The sequence below is a fragment of the Ostrinia furnacalis genome, unplaced genomic scaffold (assembly GCF_004193835.3).
Source record: "Ostrinia furnacalis isolate ACB-3 unplaced genomic scaffold, ASM419383v2 OfSCF3206, whole genome shotgun sequence".
In the NCBI taxonomy this organism is placed as follows: domain Eukaryota; kingdom Metazoa; phylum Arthropoda; class Insecta; order Lepidoptera; family Crambidae; genus Ostrinia; species Ostrinia furnacalis.
The window spans coordinates 3,075-30,304 of record NW_021133445.1 but is presented as its reverse complement, the minus strand read 5'-3'; the positions used below and the strand labels follow the sequence as shown (position 1 = coordinate 30,304).

The 27,230-nt window shown below is 36.6% G+C and overlaps 4 protein-coding genes across 12 annotated transcripts; 2 read left to right on the top strand and 2 right to left on the bottom strand.

Annotated features, from left to right (window-relative positions):
• Positions 1–5,037: 5,037 nt before the first annotated feature.
• Positions 5,038–6,321, bottom strand: Dhpr (dihydropteridine reductase). Its single transcript, XM_028311138.1, has one exon. The coding sequence runs from the start codon at positions 6,026–6,028 to the stop codon at positions 5,324–5,326; it is 705 nt and encodes a 234-aa protein (XP_028166939.1). The 5' UTR covers positions 6,029–6,321; the 3' UTR covers positions 5,038–5,323.
• Positions 6,322–7,665: 1,344 nt separating this feature from the next.
• LOC114357512 (ninjurin-2) lies at positions 7,666–14,816 on the bottom strand. 9 transcript variants are annotated; one of them, XM_028311142.1, is made up of 4 exons: positions 14,550–14,816; positions 11,324–11,500; positions 10,167–10,274; positions 8,118–8,851 (listed from the first exon to the last, which is right to left on the bottom strand). In XM_028311142.1, exons 1-4 carry the CDS (start codon positions 14,589–14,591, stop codon positions 8,612–8,614), a joined length of 567 nt encoding a protein of 188 aa, XP_028166943.1. In that variant the 5' UTR covers positions 14,592–14,816; the 3' UTR covers positions 8,118–8,611. The 9 variants fall into 9 exon arrangements, 7 of the variants coding, with proteins under 7 accessions (XP_028166947.1, XP_028166943.1, XP_028166941.1 ...); XM_028311140.1 differs by lacking the exon at positions 14,550–14,816 and adding an exon at positions 13,638–13,956; XM_028311141.1 differs by lacking the exon at positions 14,550–14,816 and adding an exon at positions 13,638–13,956 and having other exon boundaries at positions 10,167–10,211.
• A 2,185-nt stretch (positions 14,817–17,001) lies between these two features.
• Positions 17,002–21,606, top strand: LOC114357510 (uncharacterized). Its single transcript, XM_028311139.1, has 6 exons — positions 17,002–17,370; positions 17,598–17,721; positions 17,961–18,247; positions 18,470–18,645; positions 20,359–20,491; positions 20,810–21,606. The coding sequence occupies exons 1-6, from the start codon at positions 17,248–17,250 to the stop codon at positions 21,524–21,526; spliced, it is 1,560 nt and encodes a 519-aa protein (XP_028166940.1). The 5' UTR covers positions 17,002–17,247; the 3' UTR covers positions 21,527–21,606.
• Positions 21,607–21,862: 256 nt separating this feature from the next.
• LOC114357506 (uncharacterized) lies at positions 21,863–24,178 on the top strand. The gene has a single exon (XM_028311127.1). It carries the CDS (start codon positions 21,937–21,939, stop codon positions 24,112–24,114), a length of 2,178 nt encoding a protein of 725 aa, XP_028166928.1. The 5' UTR covers positions 21,863–21,936; the 3' UTR covers positions 24,115–24,178.
• Positions 24,179–27,230: the final 3,052 nt, after the last annotated feature.

The window sequence follows — 27,230 nt, the reverse complement described above, 5'->3', positions numbered from 1 at the left end:
CTTGGATTGGAGTGCCGACTGGGAAATGCATTTACCTCTGATAGAGTTCACGTATAATAACAGTTGGCACGCTTCGATTAAAATGGCGCCTTTTGAGGCTTTGTACGGACGGAAATGTAGATCGCCTCTCTGTTGGAACGATGCTGCGGAGTTGATAGGGACCGAACCTGATATTCTAGTTGAGACGAGGGATAAGATCGCGGTTATTCGAGAGAGGTTATTGACGGCTCAGAGTCGTCAGAAATCCTATGCCGATGTGCGGAGGCGTCCGTTGGAATTTGAAGTCGGAGATCACGTGTTGTTGAAGGTGTCCCCAACCCGAGGTATCTTCCGTTTCGGGAAGAAAGGGAAGCTAAGTCCGCGTTATATCGGGCCGTTCGAGATATTGGACAGAGTTGGAGACTTAGCGTACCGTTTGGCATTGCCGCCTGCCTTGAGTCACGTTCACAACGTATTCCACGTGTCTCAATTGAGAAAGTACATTCCGGACCCGAGTCACGTCATCGACTATGGAGAGATTGAGGTGGCTAGCGACGTCACCTACGTGGAGCGTCCGGTTAAAATTTTGGAGTATCGTGTGAAGAAGCTATGCAACAAAGACCATCTCCTTGGTTAAAGTGCAATGGTCTCGACATGGAGTCGAAGAGGCCACTTGGGAGACGGAAGAGGATATGCGTTCGAGACACCCCGAGTTGTTTTAATTTTTAAGTTTCGGGACGAAACTTCTTTTAAGAGGGGTAGTATGTAATATCCAGATATTACGTGTATGTTTTTGGAATGATATTACAACGCATATTCCTTGAAATGAGATTTTTGTTACAATTTATTTATATAAATTCGTATTTCCGTTAATGTGATTGTGGTGAATTACATTAGAAATCGTATTATTGTTACGTTATTATTTTGGATGAGTATTTGATGTTTAAACGAAGTGTTGGGACGAAACACAGCTGAAATCGGGCCAAAAACGGAAGAAAATAGAAGTGTTGACAGTCAGGCATGGGTTGCATTGGAGTCCGATCGATCGGATTGGAAAGGGATCGATCGGAGTCACCGTCGGACAAGTACAGCGATTCACAGGCATCGATCGGACTGGAGTCCGACCGATCGGATTGTAACACTGGTATTATTATACTGTGACTCATCAAAGTCATCATTGTCAAAAATATTGACAAATCGAGAACTGTCACGGCCAAAAAACTGACACGCGTCCGTCCTCCGTAAGCGCCACCGCGCGACTGATTGAGATTGTCCAAGCCGTCATGGGCGATTTTTTCCACATTTTTTAACATAGTAACTAAATAAGACGCAATATAAAAATTTCATCCGTTAAAAGCCCTCAAGTTATTTCTGAACTTTAGTTTAGTAAAAGATTCAGAATCTCAAATCGCTTATTTTAAAAATAAAACCATAATTAGAAAACGAATAGAGGTAACTTTGGGAATTTATTCTATCGAGTCAACTTCATCAAATCGTGTTTCCATCCGTTAATAGCCCTAGAAAATATCCTCAACTATGCCCAAAAAAAATCTTAGCCTTTTATTTTACTGTTTAGTACCTCAAAAATGAAAAATGAAAACCTCATTTTCGCCATTTTCTCTGTTACCCGGCCTTAACCTCGACTACCTGACGAACGAATCTCCAAATCATGATGATGGATTTCGCATCCTCATAGCCTAAGTAAGTAGGTACTTATTTGGTATGTAAGTACTTACTTACTCGAATGTTTCATTAAATATAATAAGTATGCAAAAATCCTAAACAACAGAAGTAATGTAAGATTGGATTACTAATGTTTGGCCAAAAAACGTTTCCCAAATTATCACATCGCAAACAACGTTTCCCAAATTTTCATTTGGCAAATTTTCATTTGACAAAACAACTTATTGCAAATTTTTAATTCGCAAATGTCTATTTTGGCATATTATTGTTTACCAAATTATTGTTTGGCAAAGTATGTTTTGCCAAATATTTCATATGGCAAAAATATTTCACGATAAACAATTTACAAAATAATTTGATTGGTGCATAGAATGGATTACAAATAAGCTTGTGGTTATTATTTTGTTTAGTGGGTAGTTAATATAATTTTTTTTCTTAATTGATTTTCATATTTCATTCTTTTCATCGAAATTTCCAAATGATTCATTAACAATGAAGGTGATTGTAGCGCTCGGCGGCCGCTGCCGCGGCACGCTTCGCTCGCCTTCGCGCGTTAAGGGTCACTGTTCTAACCTAACCTACTATTTTCTGCAATACCTACTTTCTGCAACCGTACTGTTTTCTGCAATCTCTTTGTTTTACATAAAATTCTTGTGAAAACCATGATCATATGCATATGCTTTGATTTGTGGGTAACGGTGGGTAAGTACGTGAAGTGAATTTGACCAAACAAATTGGTTGGGATATAATATTTGGCAAAATAAAACATTTGCTATATAAACATTTGCCAAGTAAAAATTGGCCAAATGATAATTTGACCAAATGAATTAGTTGCGAAAAGTACAGTTGCTAAAAGTTCATTTGGGAAATGAAACTTTGGCGATAAGTTGTTTGCGAAGTGAAATTTGGCGAAAAGTAATTTGGCCAAACGGAAGGATACCGTAAGATTAGTTATTTATATTTATGTGAACTTCAAATAGATAGCCAAGCCAGCGCCTGATGGGTGGCACTCCTATGTTATTACACTATATCAAAATAATGCGGAGCTGTTTTAGTAAGGAGAAGTTTACATATTTTATTTGGTGAACTGAATTTGATGTTACTTTTTTAAATCGTATAGTCAACAAACAGCGCATTCTACAAGTTGATCCTTCGATCTTAATAGAGAGAGACCTTCATATGTTTGTCCATGACTAAATTAAGTAAATTAGGTACTTTCAGGTATTTTCTTTTTCTTAAACCGACTACCCTACATTTAGTAAGGTATTAGTCTACACTTGAATACTACTAAAAGATTTCCCTTGTTAGCCTCTTGAAACTAAGCCATTAAATAAATATATTGCATCATCTATTCCACTGAAGGTTTCGATTACAGATCCATTGAAACTCGACCGCTACAGATAAAACTGAAACTCTAGGACATGCAACCTGAAATAATTATCGTATTTAGAACAAAATATTTATGATAAAATTAGCAAAAATTAAATTTAAAAAAATTACAAATATTTCTTAAAGGAATTTTATAAGTATGGCGGCTTTTAGTCCACTTTCCAAAAGGCTTGCTGAAAGTGAAAGTGGTTCGTTGTCACTCTCATTCTAGTTACGTGACAACCGATAAAGTTAAACCATTCACAAACCAGTAACGAATAATGTTAATTTTAGTGAGTTTGTTCCGGCGTTTCTTCTCAGCACTTGCCATATGTTTGTCTCGAAGCGCTGGTAGGGCCCAAAAGATAAGGAGACATGTAAAGTGCCCCATAAGGGCTACCTTTTTCTTTTTTTATTATTTTCTATTGACGTTCATAAGTGCCACTTGTGGTCTAAACTGAATAAATATTTTTGATTTTGATTTTGATTTTGATTTTGAGTAAGCGAATGTTACATCATTGAGAAAAATTGTAACAGAACGGTGAAAGGCAAGCAGAAAACCTAGGTAATTTATTAGGAGTTATACGCTGCTGTATCATCTGATTTAATTTGATATTGTCTATGATTGTATACGACTTTATTGCTGCTCATGGGACTTTCCATGATGCCCATCTTTACCTTAACACTTTATTTTGGGTATTCATTTTGTTGCACTCTCATACTTTGTCCCAGGACTAGGTCAACCTTTACTGGTTCGGCTTAAGTAGGCAGGTAATTGACAGATAAGCTGGTGTTTCTAGAGATAGGGTGTACTCGTAGTATCTCTACCAAAGATTACTTCACATGAACAGGAGTGGTGGGTACGAGAGGTAGTCGATACCTAAGAGTTCCTTATTGGCATAGCCTTCCCCATCTTCACCTCGAATCTTCTTGAGGTGCTAGCGACTTTATATTTTATGTAGGTATAGGGATCGTATTCGTCGTTCCTTATTAATCCTACATGAAGGAAAAACCTAACGACGCTTGCCAAAAGGCACGTTCTACACTCAAGAGCCTATGCAAATAGCCTATTTAAACGAAGATTTATTAAACCCCACCAGTCTAGATTTAGCGGAAAAACTAGCCCTTTCTATTTTAACTTTTGCTTGATTAAGTTTATGCTCAAAGCTCAAATATAAATTTAAATAGATTAGATAAATATTATTGGGCGGACGTAATTAAAAGCTGTGGACCTCGTCATTAAACCGGCTACAGATCAAAATCTATAAAAACACTATTAATGTTAATTTTGGACACAAATGCAGAAATAATCAGAAACTCCGCTGCTTCTGATTACATGAACAATTTTAAAATAATCGACTGGAAGGTGCAAAGTTAAATAACTAAAAGAGGTCAAGTTCTAAACAACCATCGCGTGAAACTTCGTGACGGCTTGGTGCATTCGCCGGCATTGAAACATAATCAAACAACTGAATTTAGACAGCAAAAAAATAGTAAATACTTAGTATTAACAATGTAAAATGTACTGACGAATTAATTTTTAGTATCACCATCCATTCAAATAACGCGCCAAAATGACGCGTAATAAGGAAACTAATTTATAAAACAGTCAACAAGTTTCATTTGGGACTTTTGCTGCATTTACGTCATCAAATGATTCAGTTCAGGTGTTATGCAGGCTATTGGGGGAATTTTACAAAAGTATGTAGTATTATGAATAACAAAAACTAATTAAATGTATTGTCTAAATGTAAGGTATTTTGCCACTGAAACTGACAGAACTAAAGCTTTATAAATACCTATCAAATCATTATTAAATAAATAAAATGCATGTTTTAGTTATCAAATACAATTTTACATCATACTTAAATGGGCAAGAACATTAAATTTTATCTTGAGGTTCACACAATTATCAACAATGCCTTTATAGTGGTTGACCTTCATTATCAGACTCATTTGCTTTGAATTAGTCTCATGATTGTAATAAATTAATAAAAAAAAGCCAGATCAGATCACAACATTTATTATTAAATATTTTTCTGGATATATCACATCAAAGTTTATATTTTGCATCACATTTAAAGATATAGACAGACTCAGTACACACATACACATCCAAACTATGAGATTTGTTCCCTTATTGTCTGAAAATATACTTAACAATCTAACATTAAAAGCATATAAGAAAATGCTTCATATAAATACAATAAATTCATTATTGTGCAACACAATATTATTACTTTGTTTCACTTTTTAAGTATGCAATCACATCAATATTCTAGTTTGGCAAGATTTACTGGACAATCAGATCGGTGACATTGTCTTTTGTGACAAGGGCAACCAAGCTACCACTTGGGGGCCGCTCTTCACCCTTGATCCACTTGTCAAACAGCTGAGCCACGAAGGGCAGAGGTGTCCACGAACTGAAGTCAGCTTTTGGCATCCATTTTCTGTTCATCTCTGTGTCGAGTGTAACTGGCAAGATGGCAACGGCCAGTGAGTTTTCAGGAAGACCAGAATCTTTAGCACCAAGAGATTTTGTGAGTTGGTGTACAGCACCTTTAGCTAGGCCATATCCGATCATACCGGGCGTCCCTTCCAAGGCAGCCTTTGCGCCAGTTAAAGCCAAGAGGCCTCCAGGGGTTAAGTATTTAGCAGCGACTGTAGCCGAAATGGTGGAGCTCCATACTGACTGGCGCCACATCAAGTCAGTCTGCTTGCTCAGATCCTTGGCAGCGTTGCCGCCGGCCCAGCCACCGGCCACGCAAATCACAGCATTCACTTTCTGACCTTGCAACGCGGCGCCGAGCTCGTTCACTACGTATTCCTCTTGCTGGACCCACGAAGCATCCTTGGGCACGGTGATGTTAACATCCGCGCTGTCGTTGGGGTTCAAATCGACGCTCGCCACCCACCAGTTGGCAGATTTGAAGTGGTTAACGCAAGCTGCGCCGAGCGCTCCACGGCCTCCATACACTACGATCCTTCCGCTGGCCATTATTACGTCTTGCTCCTGTCACTTTTCGGACCCAACTGATTCAATATCGAGGGCGGCTTGGCGCAAACTCGTTATCTTCGCGCCGCGGTTAACCTCGAATACCTATCACTTTATTTTTTGTCGCCGAACGCTACGCTAAGACAATCTATTATGTGACGTATTGTTATATGTGTAAGCAGGATTGGCTGTTAGAGTTGCCTACTATCAATGATAAAAGTTTATTGATTTACACAGCAAAAAGTTAAAAGTTCGACAAATCGATTCGCAACAAATTGGGTCAATGAATGACATTATTTTGACAGTTGGTTGACTGACAGTGACATTTCATCGTTTGCGTTTTGATTTTCCATCGCCGCTGACCTCAACTATACGTTTTTTTGGAAAGAATAAAATTATACGTATAATTAATAAAAAGCTGATTATTATACAGTGTAAATATTCAAAGACAAGTCACTAAAATATTGTGATTGGTTGTGGTAAAATATCTTTTTAGGTTTAAGTTTTTTTTTTTATGTTAACCTTTTCAGCGCCACGGTCTTCTTTAAAAGTCAACCGTTGCCGTGCCCTCCACGCACCATCACACCACGTTTTCTTTAAGACAATATCTAATCACAACATTTCATGGGTAGGTTTAACATACTATTTGTAAATAAAAATAAAGAAAGAGAGTGTAAAATATTTTATTTTAGTACTTAAAATTATAGAATAACACAAATATTTATGTTAGGGTCAGGGAGGCAACAGTGACTCACTTTTTTTTCGAAGCTTAATAAAAATAGATATCGCTTTAATATTGGCCTAAAATTTGCTCACATTTTAGATACACTATTGAACTGTAACTGAGCACTCATGATTCTACATTATTTACTACTTATGTCAAAGTAGGAACCTAAAACAAAAAAATGATAATTGAGCCACTGTGGACTACTAGGTGTACACACTGACTCACTACCGTGGTACACAGTATTAACGTGGTAAGGCAGTATTTATATGAAAAGAAAATGCCCATTCCGCGTAGTTTTTTATTAGAAATAATAACAAAACTGCACAAGCTATTCTTATTATAATCAACAATTCAACACGACTCTTAGTACTTTTATTGCTACCTATAAGATCTTAAGTCATCTCAATCTCTTCGTTATTTATTTTTTCCCTATTTTTCTGTCGGTTTTTTTTCGTGGCTTTCTGTGAATAAAAAACAAAATTCGATTTACAGTTATAAAATATTGAATTCGTATAAAGTATTAAAATTGAGTCACTGTGTACTTCTACGCCATTTTGTAAATATTTGATCAGAAAAACCAACATGTAAAACAAATTAGTCAAAATTCGGATTAAAGACAATTGATACAAGACCTACTATCCGATAAATATAACGGCTATTACCTATAGCAACAAACAAAGACATGAAAACAATCGAAACTCACCTTAGAATGTAATTTAGAGGGCGCGAAAACAAAAAACATTCCCTCACCCTTCCGCACGGCACTTGACCGGCGAGCAAACTGGTTTAAACGTGTTCGGGTACAAAGACCTTTGAATCGGTAAAAGAGACAAATATATATTCCTATGCCTTCAGGTCGAAACATGACTGAGCCACTGTAGCCGACCGAGTCACTGTTGCCTCCTTGACCCTACATAAAGATAGTGTAAAGTGCAACTGATGATTAAGTATTTAAATAGTACCCTCTACTCGCTTTATCACTTTATTTCATCATTCTAGGTATCATTAAATAATAATAGGAGGTAAAAAGAGATTCTTTACCACGTATCACTATTAAACATAAACTAGTTACATATAGGTAGGTAGGTTGTATTATTAACTATATCTATTAGTACATCTATCTAGTATAATATGTACTTAGATAAACCTGCCTTCTTAATATCACCTTTCGGCTGGCTCAGTACATTAAAAGTAAAGCTTTTTGAGTGAACGAAAAACAAGTAAACATAAAAAAACATCTAAATAAAATAAAAAGAACAAGAAAAAAAAACTAAATAAAAATCTAATCAAAACCCCTCCTCAGCTCTGGCAATGGCAAAGCTGTCTATTTGAATAGAGTACAAGATGCTGATGATGATGTTAAGAGTGATGCTCATCACTTTGAAGGCCAGACTCGTGTTGTTCAGGATCTCTGCTTTGCGATGGTCAGGCTGATGGTTAATGTTAAAGATGCTGCTCAGCACCAGAGCGACTATCGCGGAGACAACCTACAGTGAAACAAAAATAAAAGTAAATAAAAAAACAAAAACAAACGGAAAATCAATCATAAATTAAAAAAAAAAACAAAAACAAGAAAAAATAATCAAGGAAACACAAAATAATTGAAATTAAGTTAAATAAAATCTGATTTAGGTGATTAATAATGATTGATGTGTTGAAACCTTATTATAATTTATTATACCTACTTATACTTAATTCATAAATCCTAGTGAACTGTAGGTACGTTACATTAATTCAAATGAAGTTAAGTTAACTTAAGTTAATTAGGCTATCAAATTCTACCGTAACATTTAGGTAGGTATTTATTTATTATAAATTAAATGGCACTAAACTTATGATTTGAAATGAAAACTCTACGCCTAATTTGGCTTGTTCGACTTGACGAACCAATCATAAAAATTAGACGTGATGTTGTTCAACAAATCTTTTTCAGAGAGCGCGGGGTCAAGACCGAACGTCATTTTGATGACGTCACAAAAGACCACGCAGGTCATGAGACCGACCGAGGTGTGGTAGAGCCAGAGAGATATCTTCTTTTCAGTCTCACTCCTGTCCACGTCCAAAAACGTCATCACGATCGCCAAGACACCCGCGCTCGCCTGTAGAAAATGACACTATAATTTAGGGTTCCGTAGTTTTTAATGTAGTTTACAATAAACTAGCTCACATAGCTCGCAGAGCTGATAGCCACTGGGACAGAAAAGTTCTCAAGTGACGACCACGACTCGGAAAACGTAGTGTGGGCAGGCCTCCCCTCCCACTAGGTGGACCGACAAGGTGAGGTGCCTGGATGTGGGCGACTCAGGACCGGTCTTTGTGGAAATCCTTGGGGGAGGCCTTTGTCCAGCAGTGGATGTCATTCGGCTGAAACGAACAATAAAACTGAAAATCATAAAACAAATGGTAGAGTCGATATTTAGAGTGACGGTATGATATCATTAGGACACTTTCATAACTGCTTGCAATAGTACAACAAAACATAAATGAGTAAGGTATTTAATTATACTTAATGAGGTGCTAAGTAATACGGATCAATATTTCAAATGCAGTAAATTAATAAGTTAAATTATTTATTCTGGTTGTTTCATAATAAGCATCATTATTTCACTTTGAAATAGTTTTAAATGTACCTCTACTAACTGTATTTTCAACCGACTTCAAAAAAAGGAGGAGGTTCTCAATTCGACGCGTATGTTTTTTTTTTTTTTTTTTTTTCTTATTTATTAGGACGAATTATTAATATTTATGTAGGTATACCATGATTGATACTTTTGGAGTCGGTGCAGGCAAACTTTACATGTTTCATAATCTTGGCACCGACTCCAGAAGTATCAATCATGGTATACCTACATAAATATTAATAATTCGTCCTAATAAATAAGTAGGTAATTAGTAATTATTATTCAACTTTTTAGTGTAGGTTTTTTGGAGTCGGTTTTTTTTTTTTTTATAAAATTTAACTTATTTAATATGAAGTATTCTCAGAATAAAATAAAAGTAATCTTATGTACTTTTGAAATGCAACATTTTTACAAGTTATTATGAAAAGCCAAACAAAACCCATGACAATTAAACTTTAAACATGCAGGTAAATAGAAATCAAGTCAAGGTAAATAAGTATAATTACAAACCTAAATTAAATATTCCGTTTTGCTACGCGAGAGCGAGTTTTGATCACGATACCGTTTTTCTGTAAATGTATAGCTACCTACTACTTAACTAATATCTTAATATTCACAGCATTTTTCACGAGCTAAATCTTAAAGCTAATAAAATGAGTATTTTCTAAGACCCTGTAACATTGCCTACCCTCAAATACTCGCTATTTATGTATTTCAGACGTTCTAACACTAAAGGGCTGTTCGAATACTCAATGCCGAATGCCGAAATGACGATATTGATGACTGAAATTACGAAAATGAATATGACGATGACGTCATTGAGGATCACAGCCGAGGGCTGCTCATCGAGGTCATTCAGGTCCATGCCGCCAATGACGACAAAAAGCAGCCCCACCAGAAGCTAAAACAAAGGAATTTTGAAAGACTTTACTTACTTGGAAAACTTTCATTTTTGTTTCATTATTTGAATCGTTCTTTAAGCTTTTGCAATTAAAACTACCAAACTGATTAATTGTGTTAGTTAGCATTTCAAGTAGGTACCTAAATGAGAGATATGAATGAATGAAATTACTACGGTATTATTAGAATTTTACAACAATTTAGATGCCTACAAGTAATAAAAAATATAAGCAATTTGGAGTAGTAATAATACGTACCTACATTTTCATTCAAACCCGGATGTAGAGCAATGTAAACAAATACCAGACATTAATAAAGCTAAAACTGATTCCTAATTGCAATCAAATACACGAAAACGCAAGTTCCTTGACCACAAAACTAGGTTAAACATAATCCAGCTCAAGGTATCTTGCCAGCGAGGAGTCGAAGGCAGCCACCATCACGTTAAGCATGGTGATTACGAAGGCTACAGCCGTGGTGAAGTAGTTGATGCCAAGGGCTGACGCTCGGTGCCGGGGCAGGTGGAAGCGGCAGTCTCGGAGCAGGTTCAGAGAGAGGAGCACCATCCCCATACCCACCTACATAGAGCTGTGATTAGACTTTGCAGATGAAGGCACACTGATTCTGCGAACATCCTGTAGGTACCGAATGTCTGGGAGTTCTAAAGCTAGATTATTTCATTACCTATCTTACCTTGATTACCTATTATGCTTCTAGGTCCAAAGAAACTGGGAATTCACTTAGCAGAAGTTCTGAAAGTTTACTGCATAGGAACCTCGAAGTGGTGCATCTCCTTCTGCCCTGGTCATATCTTATTTTAGGCATATTACCCTTACATAATAAGCTCCTGAATCTCTTGATAAGTTGCTGAAAATCTAATGAAATGGATATTTCGGCAGATGAATAGGTTCTATACAAGTTTTTCTGACGAAGAATATTCAGGTGTTACCTGTTACAGGCACCTGGAAAGACCTTTTGGTAACAGTAATTGCGTAGATGCTGCGGTTCGACAGTAAAGTAAAACGGTATTTAAAAGATCTGCTAACCCACCTGCAACACTATAGAGATGGATATGAGCACCACCAGGAGCGTGTAGAACTCGTGCTTGGGCCCGACCTGGAGCACGTACTTCAGCTGGGACGCGTTGGAGGTCAGCAGGGCGATGTCCAGCATGCCCTGCGCCACTGTCTTCTTCGTTGCATAGCGGTTGGCGTCCAGACCTTTGACCTGGTAATAAAATCATTAAAAAAAGAATATTACTAATTTGTGGTGCACAAACCTTATCAGCTACTCTAAATTAATGTGCTTGTGTTATGATATGAATGGGTTTAACACAACAGTAAGGCGGACTCCCGACCCTCGGCAAATTCGGGCTAGGCAGTCTTGTACTAGCACCATGTAGAGTCAGACGATCCTATTTGTCGACAGTGGTTTGGTTTTACTATTTATGTAATGATTTTTTGCTAATTAAAAAACTGTCTGAAATATGCAATTAATAATTATAAGGACTCTACATGATTTCTTTACAAACATGTTAACATTTTTTAAATGAATACCCATGTCAGTCATATTAGCAGCCAACACAATAACATGTTTATAAAAACCTGTATGAAAACTTTAAAATTATAATGAATTTTATTGTTAACAAAAATATTTATTAGTATTTGGTTTACCAACTGATCATGCATTACTTATAATAATAAATCTTTGGACAATTTCACACAGCGCCAGCTAGCCCCAAAGTAAGCAACTTAATGCTTGTGTTATGGGTGCTAGCTTAACGGATATACTACTTATATACTTTTTTTTTAAATACATAAATATTATACATAGTCACACCCAGACCCGTCACAGAAATTAAAATTCATCATTTCAATTTCTGCCCGGCCGGGAATCGAACCCGGGACCTCTCGGCATAGTAGTCCGTTCTGAACCACTACACCAAACGGCCGACTTATAATGATTGATATTATTATTTACGTAGGCATGTAGTAATTTCAAATTTCAATTAGTAATGAAAACCACCGGAAATTGCAACACGTACCTACCTACTTGGAACTTACTACAAGAATCGTAAGTAAATTTATTACCTACTTAAACGGTTATTTAACCATCTGATGAAACCTAAATAATAATGTAAGTAATAAAAAAATCGGAAGTGTTAAATTAAGACTGAGTTGCACCATCTTAAATCTGTCAAACTCCATATAAAAAGCACCGGTTATTGTTAATGTTACGGTTAAAATAAGGTGGTGCAACTCAACCTTACATTGTTAATTTTTATTATAAAGGTTACAGCTGATTTAGGATAGGCACATAAGTACCTAACCCATTTAAGTGTTATAATTAAGTCCGCTACTTAAGTAGGTATAAGTTACGTACCTCTAAGTAGAAAATAAGGCAAAAGCAGAAATGGATTTTACTCGTAGCTGCGTGAAAGAGTTCACCATCACCACCATCTTGTACAATTTCATGGGACACCATTTTATTAGATGATTTGTCAGATTAAAATACCGGCCTACTTAAGTACCTACTTACTTATTGTATCGAATGTATGAAGGATGATCATTTTATCACTAAACCTAATAATGATCTAAAACAATGAAATAGACGCTAGGTCTTTATAAACTCTACGTTATTTCAGGTTGAAATCAAAGCATTCTTTGTTAAATATTACAATATTCTATCTAGCTAAGTATGGCAGCGGCTTTGAGGCGGGCTTACGTCCAAGAGAGGACTGGAAGATGCCACAGTGTATTTATAACTTGATATTGTAATGTAAAATGTAATAATAAGCACTTAGTCGAAAAATTATGAATGTAAATTGGGACCTAATAATAACTAGGCTAAGCTGACTGAATGAAAGAATGAATTGCGTGTTTCACGCTTTTATGAATGAAAGCCATAAACGTAAGTACCTATTTAAGATTTTAATCTAATTAGTTGAATACTCTCTGCTATTTACGCTTGGTAGGATATTTTTACGCTTTTAAATATTTTTAAACCTATTTTAATAACGTAAGAACCGAATGTATAAGTGAACCAATTGCGATTATTAATTTTCTATTAGAGAAAACTTTAACGTTACTTTGACTTCAATGCTGTTTTCTACATATACGCAAACTCATTTAGGTAAATTCAATTCAATTTAATAGCCTCATACATGAGTGACTGTCACCCCGAGACATGAAGGTACCCACACCTGACGTGACCTTTTACCTACCTACTACCAAATACCTACTTATCAACACATGCCCTAGGGCAAAAAAAGCAGCCTTAGAGACGCCATCACGACACCAAAATAACAAAGCACGATAGTCAATTCTTCATAAAACGTTTAAGAAATCAATAAATTGGTACTAACGATGGCACTTAATTCATTCCGCCCCACCACAATTTCTTCCACATTCACGGTGGGGGTGTCACTTTCACTTTCACAACCCTCACTCCGTTTGTCCAATTTATCGTCAGCCATTGTTAATTATTTTCCAATAACTATACAAAATACAACAAATGAAAAAAACGTTAACTTGGTAGCGTGCGGGCGCCCACTGATTCGGCTGTTGAAAATCTGAAGGAAGTAAAACTTCCTACCGAGTACCGACAAGGCCAGAACAATGCATTATTCAGTCATTATCCAAGATATTGTTTTACTCGTAAAATCACGTAGTAGTTCTGGTAGAGTAAGTACCTAACTACCTGCCCAGACTGATTGGGCAATGATCTTTTAATGTAAGTACTTAAGTTCAGTCTTGAGTGCCAGTGCAATTGTAAGTAATACCAAATACCTACTTAAAAACAAAAAACTTAGATTTGAATTAAGTATTATACAGGTTTTACCGCGATTAATACGCGGATAGTGCAACCCGGTTTAAATGTCAGGCAAATACTATTAAGTATTTCATTATTAATTACCTATCCGCGTTAAAACCTGTTTAAATAAATTCAATTATGCAACGCGAAAGTTTAAAATTAAACTAAGATTTTCCGGAAAAAAAATTGTGCCAATATCCCTCCATAATGCGTTAAACACCACACTAAATGCTGTCTAAAAATTGCCTACATACTTAAGTACTTATTTAGTTTTAAAAGAGATCGATGAATGAAATCTAGGGGACTGGCTGCGTTTTCTTAGTTTAGTTAATGTTTGTTTTAGTTAAGTTTAGAATTTTTGATCATAAAATATTTATTAACTAGTACATAGTAAATGAATGATCGATAGATATTAATAGGTATTAATGAATAGTTTATTTCTAAGGCAAGCAGCCCAACATACCCCATTTCGCAGACCAGCAGGTAGAATTGCAGCCATTTTCATAATAATAACACACTAACTATTAAAATATCTTCAGTTACTCATAACTTGTGATTTTGTCCAGGTTTGATACATTTTCGAAGCATTTTTCAATTTCACAATTTTACAACTTGGGAATCACAACTTGTCTGTATCGGTGACAAAGTGGCTATGATGACAAAATCGATGGCGTTACCTGACAACGAAGTAAACACAACAACTCAATAAACCCAATACCCATAAATATTGCTTTTTCGAGGTCACTAACGAACCACGTAAGTATTTTAGTTGACTTACACGCAATAATTATTTAATAAACTCCCGATTTTGCCTACTAAAGTCTAGACAGGTAAGTAGGTGTAATTAGGAACTTAATTTAAAATCTACTTATAATGCGACGTGTAGTGAGATTAAACGAAAATATTTCCAATTAGAACAATACGAGCTAGGCATCTGTTAAAATCCCTTTCGGGAGTCAAACCCGAGAACTCTAGTGCTAAAAGCGTCAATAGTTACGATATCCATAATTGATTCTAGGTTCATAGTTCATTATATTATAAGTTATTTGTATGATTAAATAGACATGTTTCAGATTTAATAACCTACTTAAGTTTCCATGTAAAGTTAGCACCATTGTGCTACAGTAAACTTAGTAATAGGTAGTAGGTACCTACGTACAAAAAACAGTGAACAAATTTTAGGGAGAGTAGGTATGTACCTATTTTAGGTAGGCACCTAATACCTAATAAAATAACCTGAAGATGAGCAGAGAATCCTTTCCATTCTATTACCCAAGCTAGCGACCATTCGGTAAATTATTTTCTCCTTGCAAATGCAGCATCTAAATCCTTTGGCTAATGTAAATCCAAAGCGAAAAAAAGTTATTTTGAATAACGCCCACAACGTTTCTTCAAGTACCATTATTTTGTAATCATAACTAAATACAAAAACGAATTTTAATAACACAGTAGGGGAACCTGTTGAACCTTGGACAGAGTTGTACCTAAAACAATTGTATATATTTTTTAAATTATGCGGTTTTATGAAAAGTTGTCTAGGGTATTACATACGTTATTTGTCAACATTAACGTGAAGTTAGCTAAGATTCGCCGACGCCGTGCAAGTACAAGAAAAAATGGTAATTTAATATTTTACACTGACGCAGTGAGTTTTTGGAGGTTTACTTCATGTCAGTTTATGAAAAATGTTGCACGTTTGACAAAACGGTTATAGTTAGAACATAATCTTTATATATCTAGCTACTGGACGATATGAGTTTCAGATCCTAAGCTCAAATGGAAGTGGGTTTATTATGCTTATTAAGTGAAGTAGTCGTAATGTTGTACCTTGACCACCCAACTAGCGATGTACCTTGGTCACTGATTTTCATTACGTTTTAATGAGAATTTTATGGTAATAAAAAAAAACATATTATACTGTTATAGATACAATGCCCGGAAGACCTCAAAATAGCAATTTAAAGTCTGTTTTTGATATATTTTTTTTTAATTTCTAATGTTTTTTAAATTTACGTTTAATGTATCTTCATATGACTTTTTTAAGATTATTTTTGTTGATAAAGCGGTTTTAATGGATATTTTGCTAGAATTTATGTTAAATGATAAGAAATAAAAAAACTAGATTGCAAGTTAAAGCCACTCCAGCGCGTATTTTGTCCTACACGACATAACATATCAACATTCAACAAAATTTTCTAGAAAAAATGTTGAATTTTTGTTGATTGTGTAAGGCTAAACATGGACTGGAGAGCCGGCTTAAAGTTAAGTGACTTGTTGCCAAAAAATTGTGAAAAATAATTAGTACAAAAAACATGGATGAGGATCTTTTTAAAAAAATACTTTTACTTAGATATTGTTGCTAATAACTGTAATAATTGGTATTTCAAATAATAATTTAACAGAAAATTAACAAATTGAAGCGAATATAAGCATTTATTTAAATTTAAATAGGTACAACGTACACGGTCCAAGGTACATCTGGTTTGTTGTACCTAGGACAGTTTTCCCTTTTTTTTTCTAGCAGCTAGTATGCCCAAATTTTTAAAATTATACACAATTTTATGAATGAATTATGTAGTTAATTAAATGATCTTTAAATATAACTGCACTAGACAAGTTTAACTATCACCATTATTTTTCAAAAAATCAAAATTCGAAAAACTGGCCTAAGTACAACAGGTTCCCCTATTAGAAAAACTTTTCAAAAACGGCGCGCCTACACACAAGTTAACTTGACTGATATTTCAAATGGTTACATTAATTTGGCATCAGTGTGTAAGAATTTGTTTATTTCATAATATTAACAGAAACTTAATTAACATAAAAAGCACCTTTAAATTAATTTGTTTATAAAGTTTTATTTTTTTTTAAACAGCTTGAAATGAAACGGTGTCCCAGTGCCCGCCTGTTCGTTCGACTCTTCTTCCTTCCGTCTGTCAAAAATGTTTCCATTCTTTCGATGGCTTGTATTGTTTGCGTAAATACAAACAAAAATGTTTTTGTATGTGAAATAGTTTTTAGTTTTGTCTATTATATAGTGTAAAAGTTATATTTTGTTAGTGCTTTTATTATTGTTTTAATACTATGTGAAAACCATTCCACTCCAAAGTGGAGAAATCTCAGTGTTACGGAGCTTGAGGAGAGCACCTAAATTTTACCAGATGCTGCCTTCTATGCCAATATTGTTCACCCGGGAAAGTCAGGATGCGTTTGGGAATAAAATTGAACCAAGCACGAGCTTTTTTAATCCAAATACATTTATAAAACCTGCGATTCAACCCGAGGTGAGACGAAAGAATTTGTGTGATTTCTACGTAATTCTGATCGGATATCATTTGTTTTGTTTTGAAAATAGATAATTCCTAATTTAATTAACACGAACATCCTTAGGTTACTAGCAATTACGTTTAAATTATGCTGCTAATTTTACATTTTCCGTAATCATAACGTAGAGAGTCGCCATTTTTTAACAGCCGTAAATACAGTGATAAAATTAAGTGTCAAATTTCAGCCTCCTCTTCAGAAAGTTTTGGTTGTAGAGCCTGTCAAAACTGCTCCGAAAGAGACGAAACCCAAGACTAGTGTGAAGAAAAAAGAGGATCCGCCTAAATTTGATAACAATGCTTTAGAAACAGGTGAGTATTGGAATCAAGCAACAAGTTCATGACATCTTGTCTGATTAATTTATCAGTATAAAAATACACTATATTATTATCCTTGCCAAACATTACAAATTATGTTTGTTGTCTATTAGATTGTTTTTTTGTTTTAGATACCATCCCAATTTTCTTAACAATTTTATAATTCTATTTTGAGAATATTTCAATGTTATGACTAAATTCTATTACAATTAACCTAGTTCCTTTCATTTCAGCTTTAGTTAAGTCTTATTACTCTAAAGTACAATCACGGTTTTCTTCCAATCCATCGGTGCCTAACAACAAATTTATCCAGTTCCAAAATATATTGAAAACATTTGATCCAAACAAAGAGACTCCGGTGGAACTTTACAAGAGAATCGAGCAGTTGTTCGGTGATGAGCACTCGGATATTCTTGAAGACTTTCTATTGTTTTTGAAGCCAGGCCAAGCTGCCAGTGTGGGTAGATTTATGGACCATTTCATGTTGGTCCAGATGACCAGCTTTATAGAACTTTTACATGTAAGTGTGCTGTTTAAATTGCACTATTTGTAATCTTGTAATACTCTCTGATGAACAAATAAGGACAATTTTAAGAACTAAATAACAATTTTCTGCTATTCATTTGATGTATATGATGCCTAGTTACTAATACACAGATCTGGCATCAGAGAATCAGCTATTTTTGTAAATCTTGACCTAGACTAAACCATGACCTACATTCACCATAACCTAAATTTTCAGAGTGTGTTTTATCGCAAGCCAACTGTCCTGAGGAAGATATTACGAGCTATTACTGCCGGCATCAACAGCGGCAGCAGTGAGGTGATGAAGTCACGGGTTCTGCCCCATTTGAGGTCCAATCCCCGGCTGAGTGAGATGTTCAAATCCTTGTTCCCTGATGAGCGGCCTCCAGACAGGTAAATCTTTTAAAAATACATTTTACCTTGTATCTTTCATGCATAATTCAAGGAAAGAATACATGAATATTTTATTTACTATGTCTTATGCGAATTTTTCAGAGCTAAATCTAGATCTTAAGTAGCTGTATTTATAAAGATATACCTAGTTTTTTTTAAATTTGATATCAGTTTGTTTTGTTGTGTGTTGTGTCTAGGGGTAACCTTAGTCCTTCAAATCTGTGCAGATTTGTTTTCAACATAAATCATAGAACAGTATAGAACCACATACTAGCTGTACTTTAAGAAATTTTTTAGAGGAATCTTTTATTATATCCAATCCATGGCAGACAATACCATGTTTCATTCTGCTAGATGTGGCACGACGACGACGCGACGCGTTATTATCGGTCCAATCAACGGATAAGTCTACTTTGATCACCTATGGATTTGATCACCCAGGTGATCAAAGGACACCTAAGGCATTTCGTCCACGGGTCGACTTTCTTGCGATTTAAGTATGATACGGGTATCCTACGGGTCGACGGGAAGCGCTCTCGACGCAATCACGCATCGCGTCGGATATCAGTCTCGCGCGACTCGTGCTAGTCGCATGACGTCAAGCATTATGGCGAACGTGCAAAAAAATATTATTTGTGCAAGAAGTGGAGAAACATGCATCAAATCCAGGTGATCGAAGTGAAATAGACTTTATTATCGCGTTCGCACTTATAACACTACACCTACGTACCCCACATTGGCCCCTTAATATTGCACCATTAATTATTGACCTGGTGAACTCCCCCTTCATTCCCCTCGATTCCCCTTTGATTGTATCAGAAACACCAACATTGTGTGGAACCCTCGCACTCACCCGCACATCTCCTCGCGTTCGCACCAGTTTCGTGTGACGTCACGGCTGCCGGGTGCGCAGTTAAGTCGACCAATGTGCCCTGCCCAGCCCTCAGTTTTGCTTCATCTGATGCAGCATATTTGACTAATGGATATCACTTGTTCTAAGTATCCTCCTCTCCCAAAAGGCGAGACCCATACTAAAAACTGGGGGGGGCCTTCTGCTAACCCCGAAATCGGTGTACAGTAGTACAGTAGCGGCATACAGCCGCGTGTTTACAAACCTAGTGCCAGGCTTTCTCCATGAGCCTACTGCGCACCCTCTTACTTGGTTCTGTTTTTATAAAAGGAAGACAATCTCTCGTCTTGCCAAAGTAGCATTTTCAGACTACTATACTGTATGCCAAAAAACCTGACGCGAATTCAATCGCACACACTTCGCTCTAGCTCCCAGTTCTCAGCAATCGTCTGTCAGTTTCACAATCAGCTACCTCACACCTTGGGGCTTGCGCCTTTTTACCAAATGCGTGCACCTCGAAGTATTTTTAAATTTCCATTTCTCTAAAAGAACGAACGCACGACTTCTGCCCAAGACGTCTATAAAGTAGATTAGGATTGTCGTTTCTTGGATGAATCAACCAGATTCAATCGTGGTCTTCTGAAATGTAAAATGATATGGAATCATTCTTCTTTTTAGAAGATCATGATTGGCTTCGGGCGAGTTGTCTAGCAGTCGATCTGATTGGGCTATCAGAGGCGTCAACTGCCAGGCTCATTAAGTTAGACATTCAGTCAACTCCCATGATTAAAAACGTGATATTAAAGTAATTTTTCACAAAATAATTACTAGACTTAGCTGTTTACATGAGACTATTGTTACAGCGCATACGACACAGGAGTGGATGCGATCCCCGAGTCGTTGTTATCGGAAAGCGTTCGATATGAGACCTTGGAGTTCCAAGAAGAGACTGACGCGAAGAAGAAAATTGAAGCCACTGAAGGACTAGACACAATGGTAAGAAAAAACAATTTGGATGTTATTTTTATGTGCATGTTATTTATTTCTTTCTGATTTATTTATACCATTTTCCAATTTTTCGGCCCTGATTAAATTGAGCAAGTTCTGGTTCAAGTCTTGCACAGGTCTATTGTAAGCATCATTAGCACATGTGTTTGTGCATAATTTTTTAGAACTCTAGCATTCTAAAAAAACACAATCGTGTTACTTTTTAACATAACGGAAGATAAAAGCGGTTTTAATGCCACGATAGACGAAGCATGCTGCTGGAAGGTGAGTATCAGTTTTTTAATAGTTCCAATTCTTTCCTTTCAGTATCTCCACGGCCGAGTATTTCTTCAGCACGGCAGGCTTCTCAGGTCAGCAAACGTTGAGTTTCCATACAGCAAGGAACCTTACCGGGTGCACGCCCGACGTCTAGCCCCTGCCCAGTGCCACCTCTCACCTCCAGAATCCGACGACGAAAGGGCATCACCCAAGCGCACCAGAAATTCTAAAGTACCCCCCAAAAAACCCAAAAAACAACTCAAGTCCCCAACCAAAAACGCGAAAGACGTTAACGATAACACAAAAGTTAAAGATATCGTCACAAACGTTCTCAACAGCCCGAAAACGGTGAAAAACAAACAGCAAAACAAGAAAAATAAAGAGAAAAAGGACGACGCGAAACAAGACACGCAGAAGAGAGAGAGAAAAGACAGCAAAAATTCAACTTGCCAGAAAAAGGACGAGGGCTCGAAACCAAAGCAGCCTAAAATTGACCCAGTGTGTACAGAAATCAAAGCAGTTATTAAAAGCAGTAGTTGTGCGGAACCAGTGTGCACAGAGGTTAGAACAGAAGTAAAGAGTAATAGCTGGACGCGGGAGGAGGACAAAACTATGTTGCAAGTGCTAAAAGGTGAAGCTGATACTGAGCAAGTCTTCGAAAGAGTGAGAGAGTTGCTTCCTCACCGCTCCGTAACAGAGATCAAGGAACGATTCTGCCACGTCATGACCCTACTGCAGCAAATGGCTGTCGGAGAAGTCACTTAGCGCTAAGGAAATTAATTAATCTGTAAGCGAAAATAGTATTTATAATTTTTGTAAAAATAAATTGTTATTTTTACTTTGAACTTTCATGTTGTTTTCCTTTTACCCCGATAGGATTAGTAATCAATTGTTATCATTTTTAGAACTTTTAACTTTGTTCAGATTCCTTCTTCACAAAATACCAACCGAATTGAAAAGCTCCTCCTTTTTGAAGTCGGATAAAAAAGGGCCCTCTCTATCATAAGTTGTTGTTTAAGTACCAAAAAGTTTATAAAACGTAATAGGTAATTACATCCTCTTTGAAGTTTCTAATATCTATGTCAAAATGTAACATCAACCAAAACATCAACATCTCAAACTGATGGATTGTTTTTGACATGTTTTATTTTGTTAATTTTTGTAAATAAAGTCTCATGTTTCGATTGAGCGATAACTATTACCAACGAGAATGCTACCTCAAGCAGGAGCAAGTGCCGACACAAAGCGTGATGATAAAAAAGATGTCTCCGCCGCTGGCAAACGTTTACTTCAAGTCCATGATCCCGAAGCTCAAAGTGCTGGCTGGTCTTGAGCCGCCCATGAAAGGAGGAGGCAGCGATTGGTACATCCCTCCTCAGGAGCTACTAGAAGGCAAGATTTCTCTCAAGCCCATGAAAAAAGAACACCTAACAAAACTAGGCTTCAATGGAATTGATTACTTCGGCGAGAAAATTGTTGCACATCATCACAAATGCATGGACGAAGAAAAGGCCCAAGTGCTCCTCGAAAGCGACATAAACTGGAAAAGAACCATCGAAGCTAGCTGCAGGCAGCAGTGGGAAGATACCTCCAGGGAAGCAGCACGACGAAACACAGAAAAAATCCAAAGCGCCTTCCGCGAATTCACCACTCTGTACACAACGTCCATTGCCAAAGTAGAAAGCCTTCTTTTTGATGCCACTATTGAAGAAATAAAGAGAATTAGAGAAGAAACGTTTCAAAAAATGGATGAACATTATAAAACCCTTTTGAAAGAACAAGCGACTATGTTATACGATAGATACACCGAGAAACTTAACGTAGAAAAGGCTAGATTGAAACAAAAATTCATACGAAACGTGGAACAAACGCGCAGCCAAATGGGTGCACAACTGCATGATATTCAAGAGGAAAAACACACAGCCATAGAGAAACTGAGAAACCTATTTGAATGCCAGAACTTAGCCTGTCAAGTATACGTAGCGCTGAAAGAGCGAGAGGAGTGTGAAAAAGAAATAGCACTTTCTAAACATAAACACGAAAAACAAGCTAAAGTTTTGAAGGAAAAGATTGCTATGAAAGATTTTGAAATCCGACTCGCAAAGGAGAAAGAGAAGAAGCGTAAAGAATTCAACAAAATATGGCAAAAGAAAATTTGCGAAGTGGTGAAAAAATTCCAAATGTTTGTATCGTATTGTCTGAACTCTTTGCCAGAACACGCAGAGTTCTTTATGAACATGGAAAAATTAATGTTGTTGCAGCTCAACGAAGCAATGGAGAATCCTAGTGCTGAAAGCATTTTTATCACAGAAGAAAACTTGTTCCATACTCCAGTTCCAAGACCGCATCCTTTCTTTCTCTTTTGCGACAAAGGATACAAGCCACATTTAAATCAAGATCTATGTCCGAAGCACTGCACGTCCAGCGCTTCACAACTCCCCGTTATAGTCGTCAACAAAAGGTGTATTTACGCTGCTTGTGATAACTTTGAGGTGTTCTCCGATAAAATTAAGCAGTACATTCATGGGCGTCGCGGAGAAGACGTTGATTTTCTAGACGACCACGACTACACTTATAACATACCTGTGACTTTTACGCATTCACAGCAGTTGCTGGAGTTAAAAATGGAAAGTTCTTTGATGCAAATCTTGCAAAAGGAACATCCGAATATAAAGCAAGTGCAAACCCAGTGCTGTATATGCAAGATACCTCATTGCTTCTGTAGTCGGCTAGAAGCGGAGAAGATTCCTTCAGTCGTTCGCCTTGAGCCTGTAGAGGAGCCGCCTTTGCGTTTGATTCCGTCCGGCAACAAGTTAGATACGAGAAGTGCCGAGTTGATTCACGAACGAGAGCCTAAAGTGGAGAGTTACATCGATTACATGGAGCCGAAGAAATGCAACTGCGCCGGAAGAGCAAAAAAGAATATACGGGAACATTTACCGGCGTACATGAGGAATGTGTCTAGATTTTACCCTCCAGACTTGCCCCATTATGAGCCTTGCTCCGTCGCGGCTTTGAAGAAGTTGGTCAAAAAAGCTCAAGGCAGGCGTTCTCCGCCGGAACTTATCAGAATTCCTTCGAGAACTAAGGAAGTGAGCACGCAGTACTCCGACCAAGAGTTCGATTTGTTGTGCACTTGCTTCTCAGACGAAGAAATTGACCGGCTGTTCAAAGAAATCTTTGCTAGGCCTGGCGACTTCCATTTTGTTGATGGATCTGTTACTGCTAGCCACTTGGAAAGGCAAACAAGTTCGTTTGCGACGCATCGGGCACATTCACTGAGGAATTTGATGGCCGCTTCGCCACATCTAGAAGAAATATTCAAAAAGACAGGATGCGACTTTGACGATTAAAATAATTGGTACCTAATGTAAAATAAAAATGATTAAATCAATATTACTATTTTAATCTCTACAAACTTTTAGTACAGTCAGAGTCAATTAGTTCGTGACACCCAAAGTAGCCTATAAGTTCGCGAACGTCTATGGATGTTATATCAACTTTTCGGCGCTGACTGTACCTACCCTACACATATTTAAGAGGAAGTGCTTCTAATGAAATTCAGTCTTTTTCGAAGTATTACGGGCCATTATGTAGTCACTACGATAGCATCGCGTGCTTATCGGATAAAACAACAGTCTTCATATTGTGATAATATTTAAAGTATCCGGATAAGTAAGGTGTGTAGTACACGTTAGGGGCTTATTCCACTATTCGATTCGATTAGTGATCTTTTTGTTCACTATTCCCCGTTATATTAGGATTTTATTTTTAACATTATAAGCTCCATTGGCGTTAACGGGGAATAGTGAACAAAAAATTCACTAATCCCCGTTGACGGGGATTGTCAATGGGGAATAGTGAAATAAGCCACGCTAGGGACACATACATCACTCTAACACATGAGCATAACCGAATAGGGAGCAGCTTCCTATTCCCATAAAATATTGTTTTTAGGAGGAAACAAATGTGTCGAATTGAAACTGCCTATAACATATTTAAGCTGACAATGATTCAGTTTCTTGCTTGCGCTGTTTCTTTTTAGCACTAGCCCACCCCACAAGGGTTGCAGTGTAGTGAGTTATTGCTTAATAAGAAGAAATATGTATGTTTGGATGTGTAAAAGGCCAATTTACTGAAACTGTGTACCTATTTCTTAATGTTGTTGCCTAATAAAACCAAAAAAGTAAATGGAAGATTTAGGGCTGATTTTTCAATCGTCGGATAACTTTTAACTAAAGAATAAGTTTGGCACATTGACAGTTTCAGTATGGAAAATATGTCAAAATGACAAGTTTATTCTTCAGTTAAAAGTTATGTGACGATTGAAAAATCGGCCCTTAGGCATATAAATGAAACACAATTTTAGTCTATAAAACTTTTTTTTATTAAAAATCACTGCGATTGTGTAATGTCGACGAAGATGCGCAAACGCATCGACGCCGAGCGTCGCTTACGCACAGGATCTGGCAAATACAGTTAACAATACTCTATATCATATGATCTTACATCCCGCCGGGCGGGCGATACATTCACAAACATTATTTGATTACAACTAAATGTAAGCGAATCGGAAAACAAATGCTGTCGAATCTATGTATTGAAATACAAAATAAATACATTTATTACATTCGGTGTAAAATTTACCCAGAATATCTGCGCAGTTTTACTTGCGCGTACAAACATTACATATTTTATAATTATATAAGAGATTGTATTAGACACGTGAACCTAGCGACATCGTGAGACCCGACTCCGTTACACCCATTCGGATACTAAACCGATTAAATTCTTAATTAGTAATGTCAGTCCTAGAACTTGACACCGGGCACCGCTGCCGCCGCCGACGCCTATGTGTGGCCGAGTGTGCCCCGAATGCAAACATGTGCATGTGGATTGAGTGATCCTTGCTTCAATCTTAACAAAAATCGAGGAAGTTTTACTTAAAATATGTTAAAACATTGCGATGAAGTTTAAAAATTTGTTAAACCTAAGATAAAAATGTTATGGCCAATAAATAGGAGCACTCATACCGCACGCTTTAAGAAAACGTCAACATGTTTATTTGAGAAAATAAAGCCTTTCCACTTCTTTTTATAGTATAGAAAAATTGTTAAGAATATGTTAAAACTATTAACAAATTCAGAAATTCCTTGCACGTCCCGTTCCAAAGTTATGACGATTATTTAGGATCACTCACACCGCACACGGGCCGTACGAGTGCTCTTCAAAATAATGACTTTTTATTAATAAATACGTTTTATTTCTGTTGGGAAATGTGTGCAAACTGACGAGCGAATTTGTTAAAGAATAAGTGTGACAAAACTTAAAAGCTGAAGGAAGAAATTAACCTTTATTCTTTCCTCCAATATGCCGTGTGAGTGATCCTTACTTTTACCTCTTGTCAAAGATCAACGTACGCATGACACATGTCAGCAGAGCACCGTGCGACGTGACCTCACTCTGGAACGCCTCGAGTCGTGCGAGTTGACATCGTAGGAAGCCATTGGAGCCTTCGTTTATCAATTGTTTTATCGTTTGTATTTTGTTTCTTACCTCCCACTCTAGCGCCGAAAGCCACGCCCACCGCGCACAGCGAGTTGAATTTGAACGATTCGTGCGCGGCGATTTATAGTAGTTTTCAAATACTCATAGAAAAAAAATTACAATGAATTATTTTAAATTTCAAAGTAAATATTTTAGATAAGATATTCTTCTATTATATTAAGCTTTTTTTGTGTTGAATAAAGGAAGAATATTGGTGAAAAAATCACTTTGATTTTTGGGTATTTCACGTTCTTTTAATTTGTGATTTCTTAGTGTAAAATGCTTAAATCTAAAAATTTTCTCAGATAACTATTTGCCCAAGGATCTATGCTATAGGATATATATGTTTGTTAAATCGTTTTCACAGTGTTTTTATAAAAATTTCAGCTTGTAAACTGACGCTAAAGTGGAAATTTACAAAACCTGTGTGGACTTATCTGGATAGAATTCTTAAATGCTAAACTAATCGCAATATTTTCTCAATTAACTATTTAGACGACGAAATTGTCTAACTATTACGGCCCGTGTGCGGTGTGAGTGATCCTAAATAATCGTCATAACTTTGGAACGGGACGTGCAAGGAATTTCTGAATTTGTTAATAGTTTTAACATATTCTTAACAATTTTTCTATACTATAAAAAGAAGTGGAAAGGCTTTATTTTCTCAAATAAACATGTTGACGTTTTCTTAAAGCGTGCGGTATGAGTGCTCCTATTTATTGGCCATAACATTTTTATCTTAGGTTTAACAAATTTTTAAACTTCATCGCAATGTTTTAACATATTTTAAGTAAAACTTCCTCGATTTTTGTTAAGATTGAAGCAAGGATCACTCAATCCACATGCACATAATGCAAACTTATCACAGTACTGTACGATTGCTATCGCGCTTACGTTTTTAAGCTTGAGATTAATTTTGGAC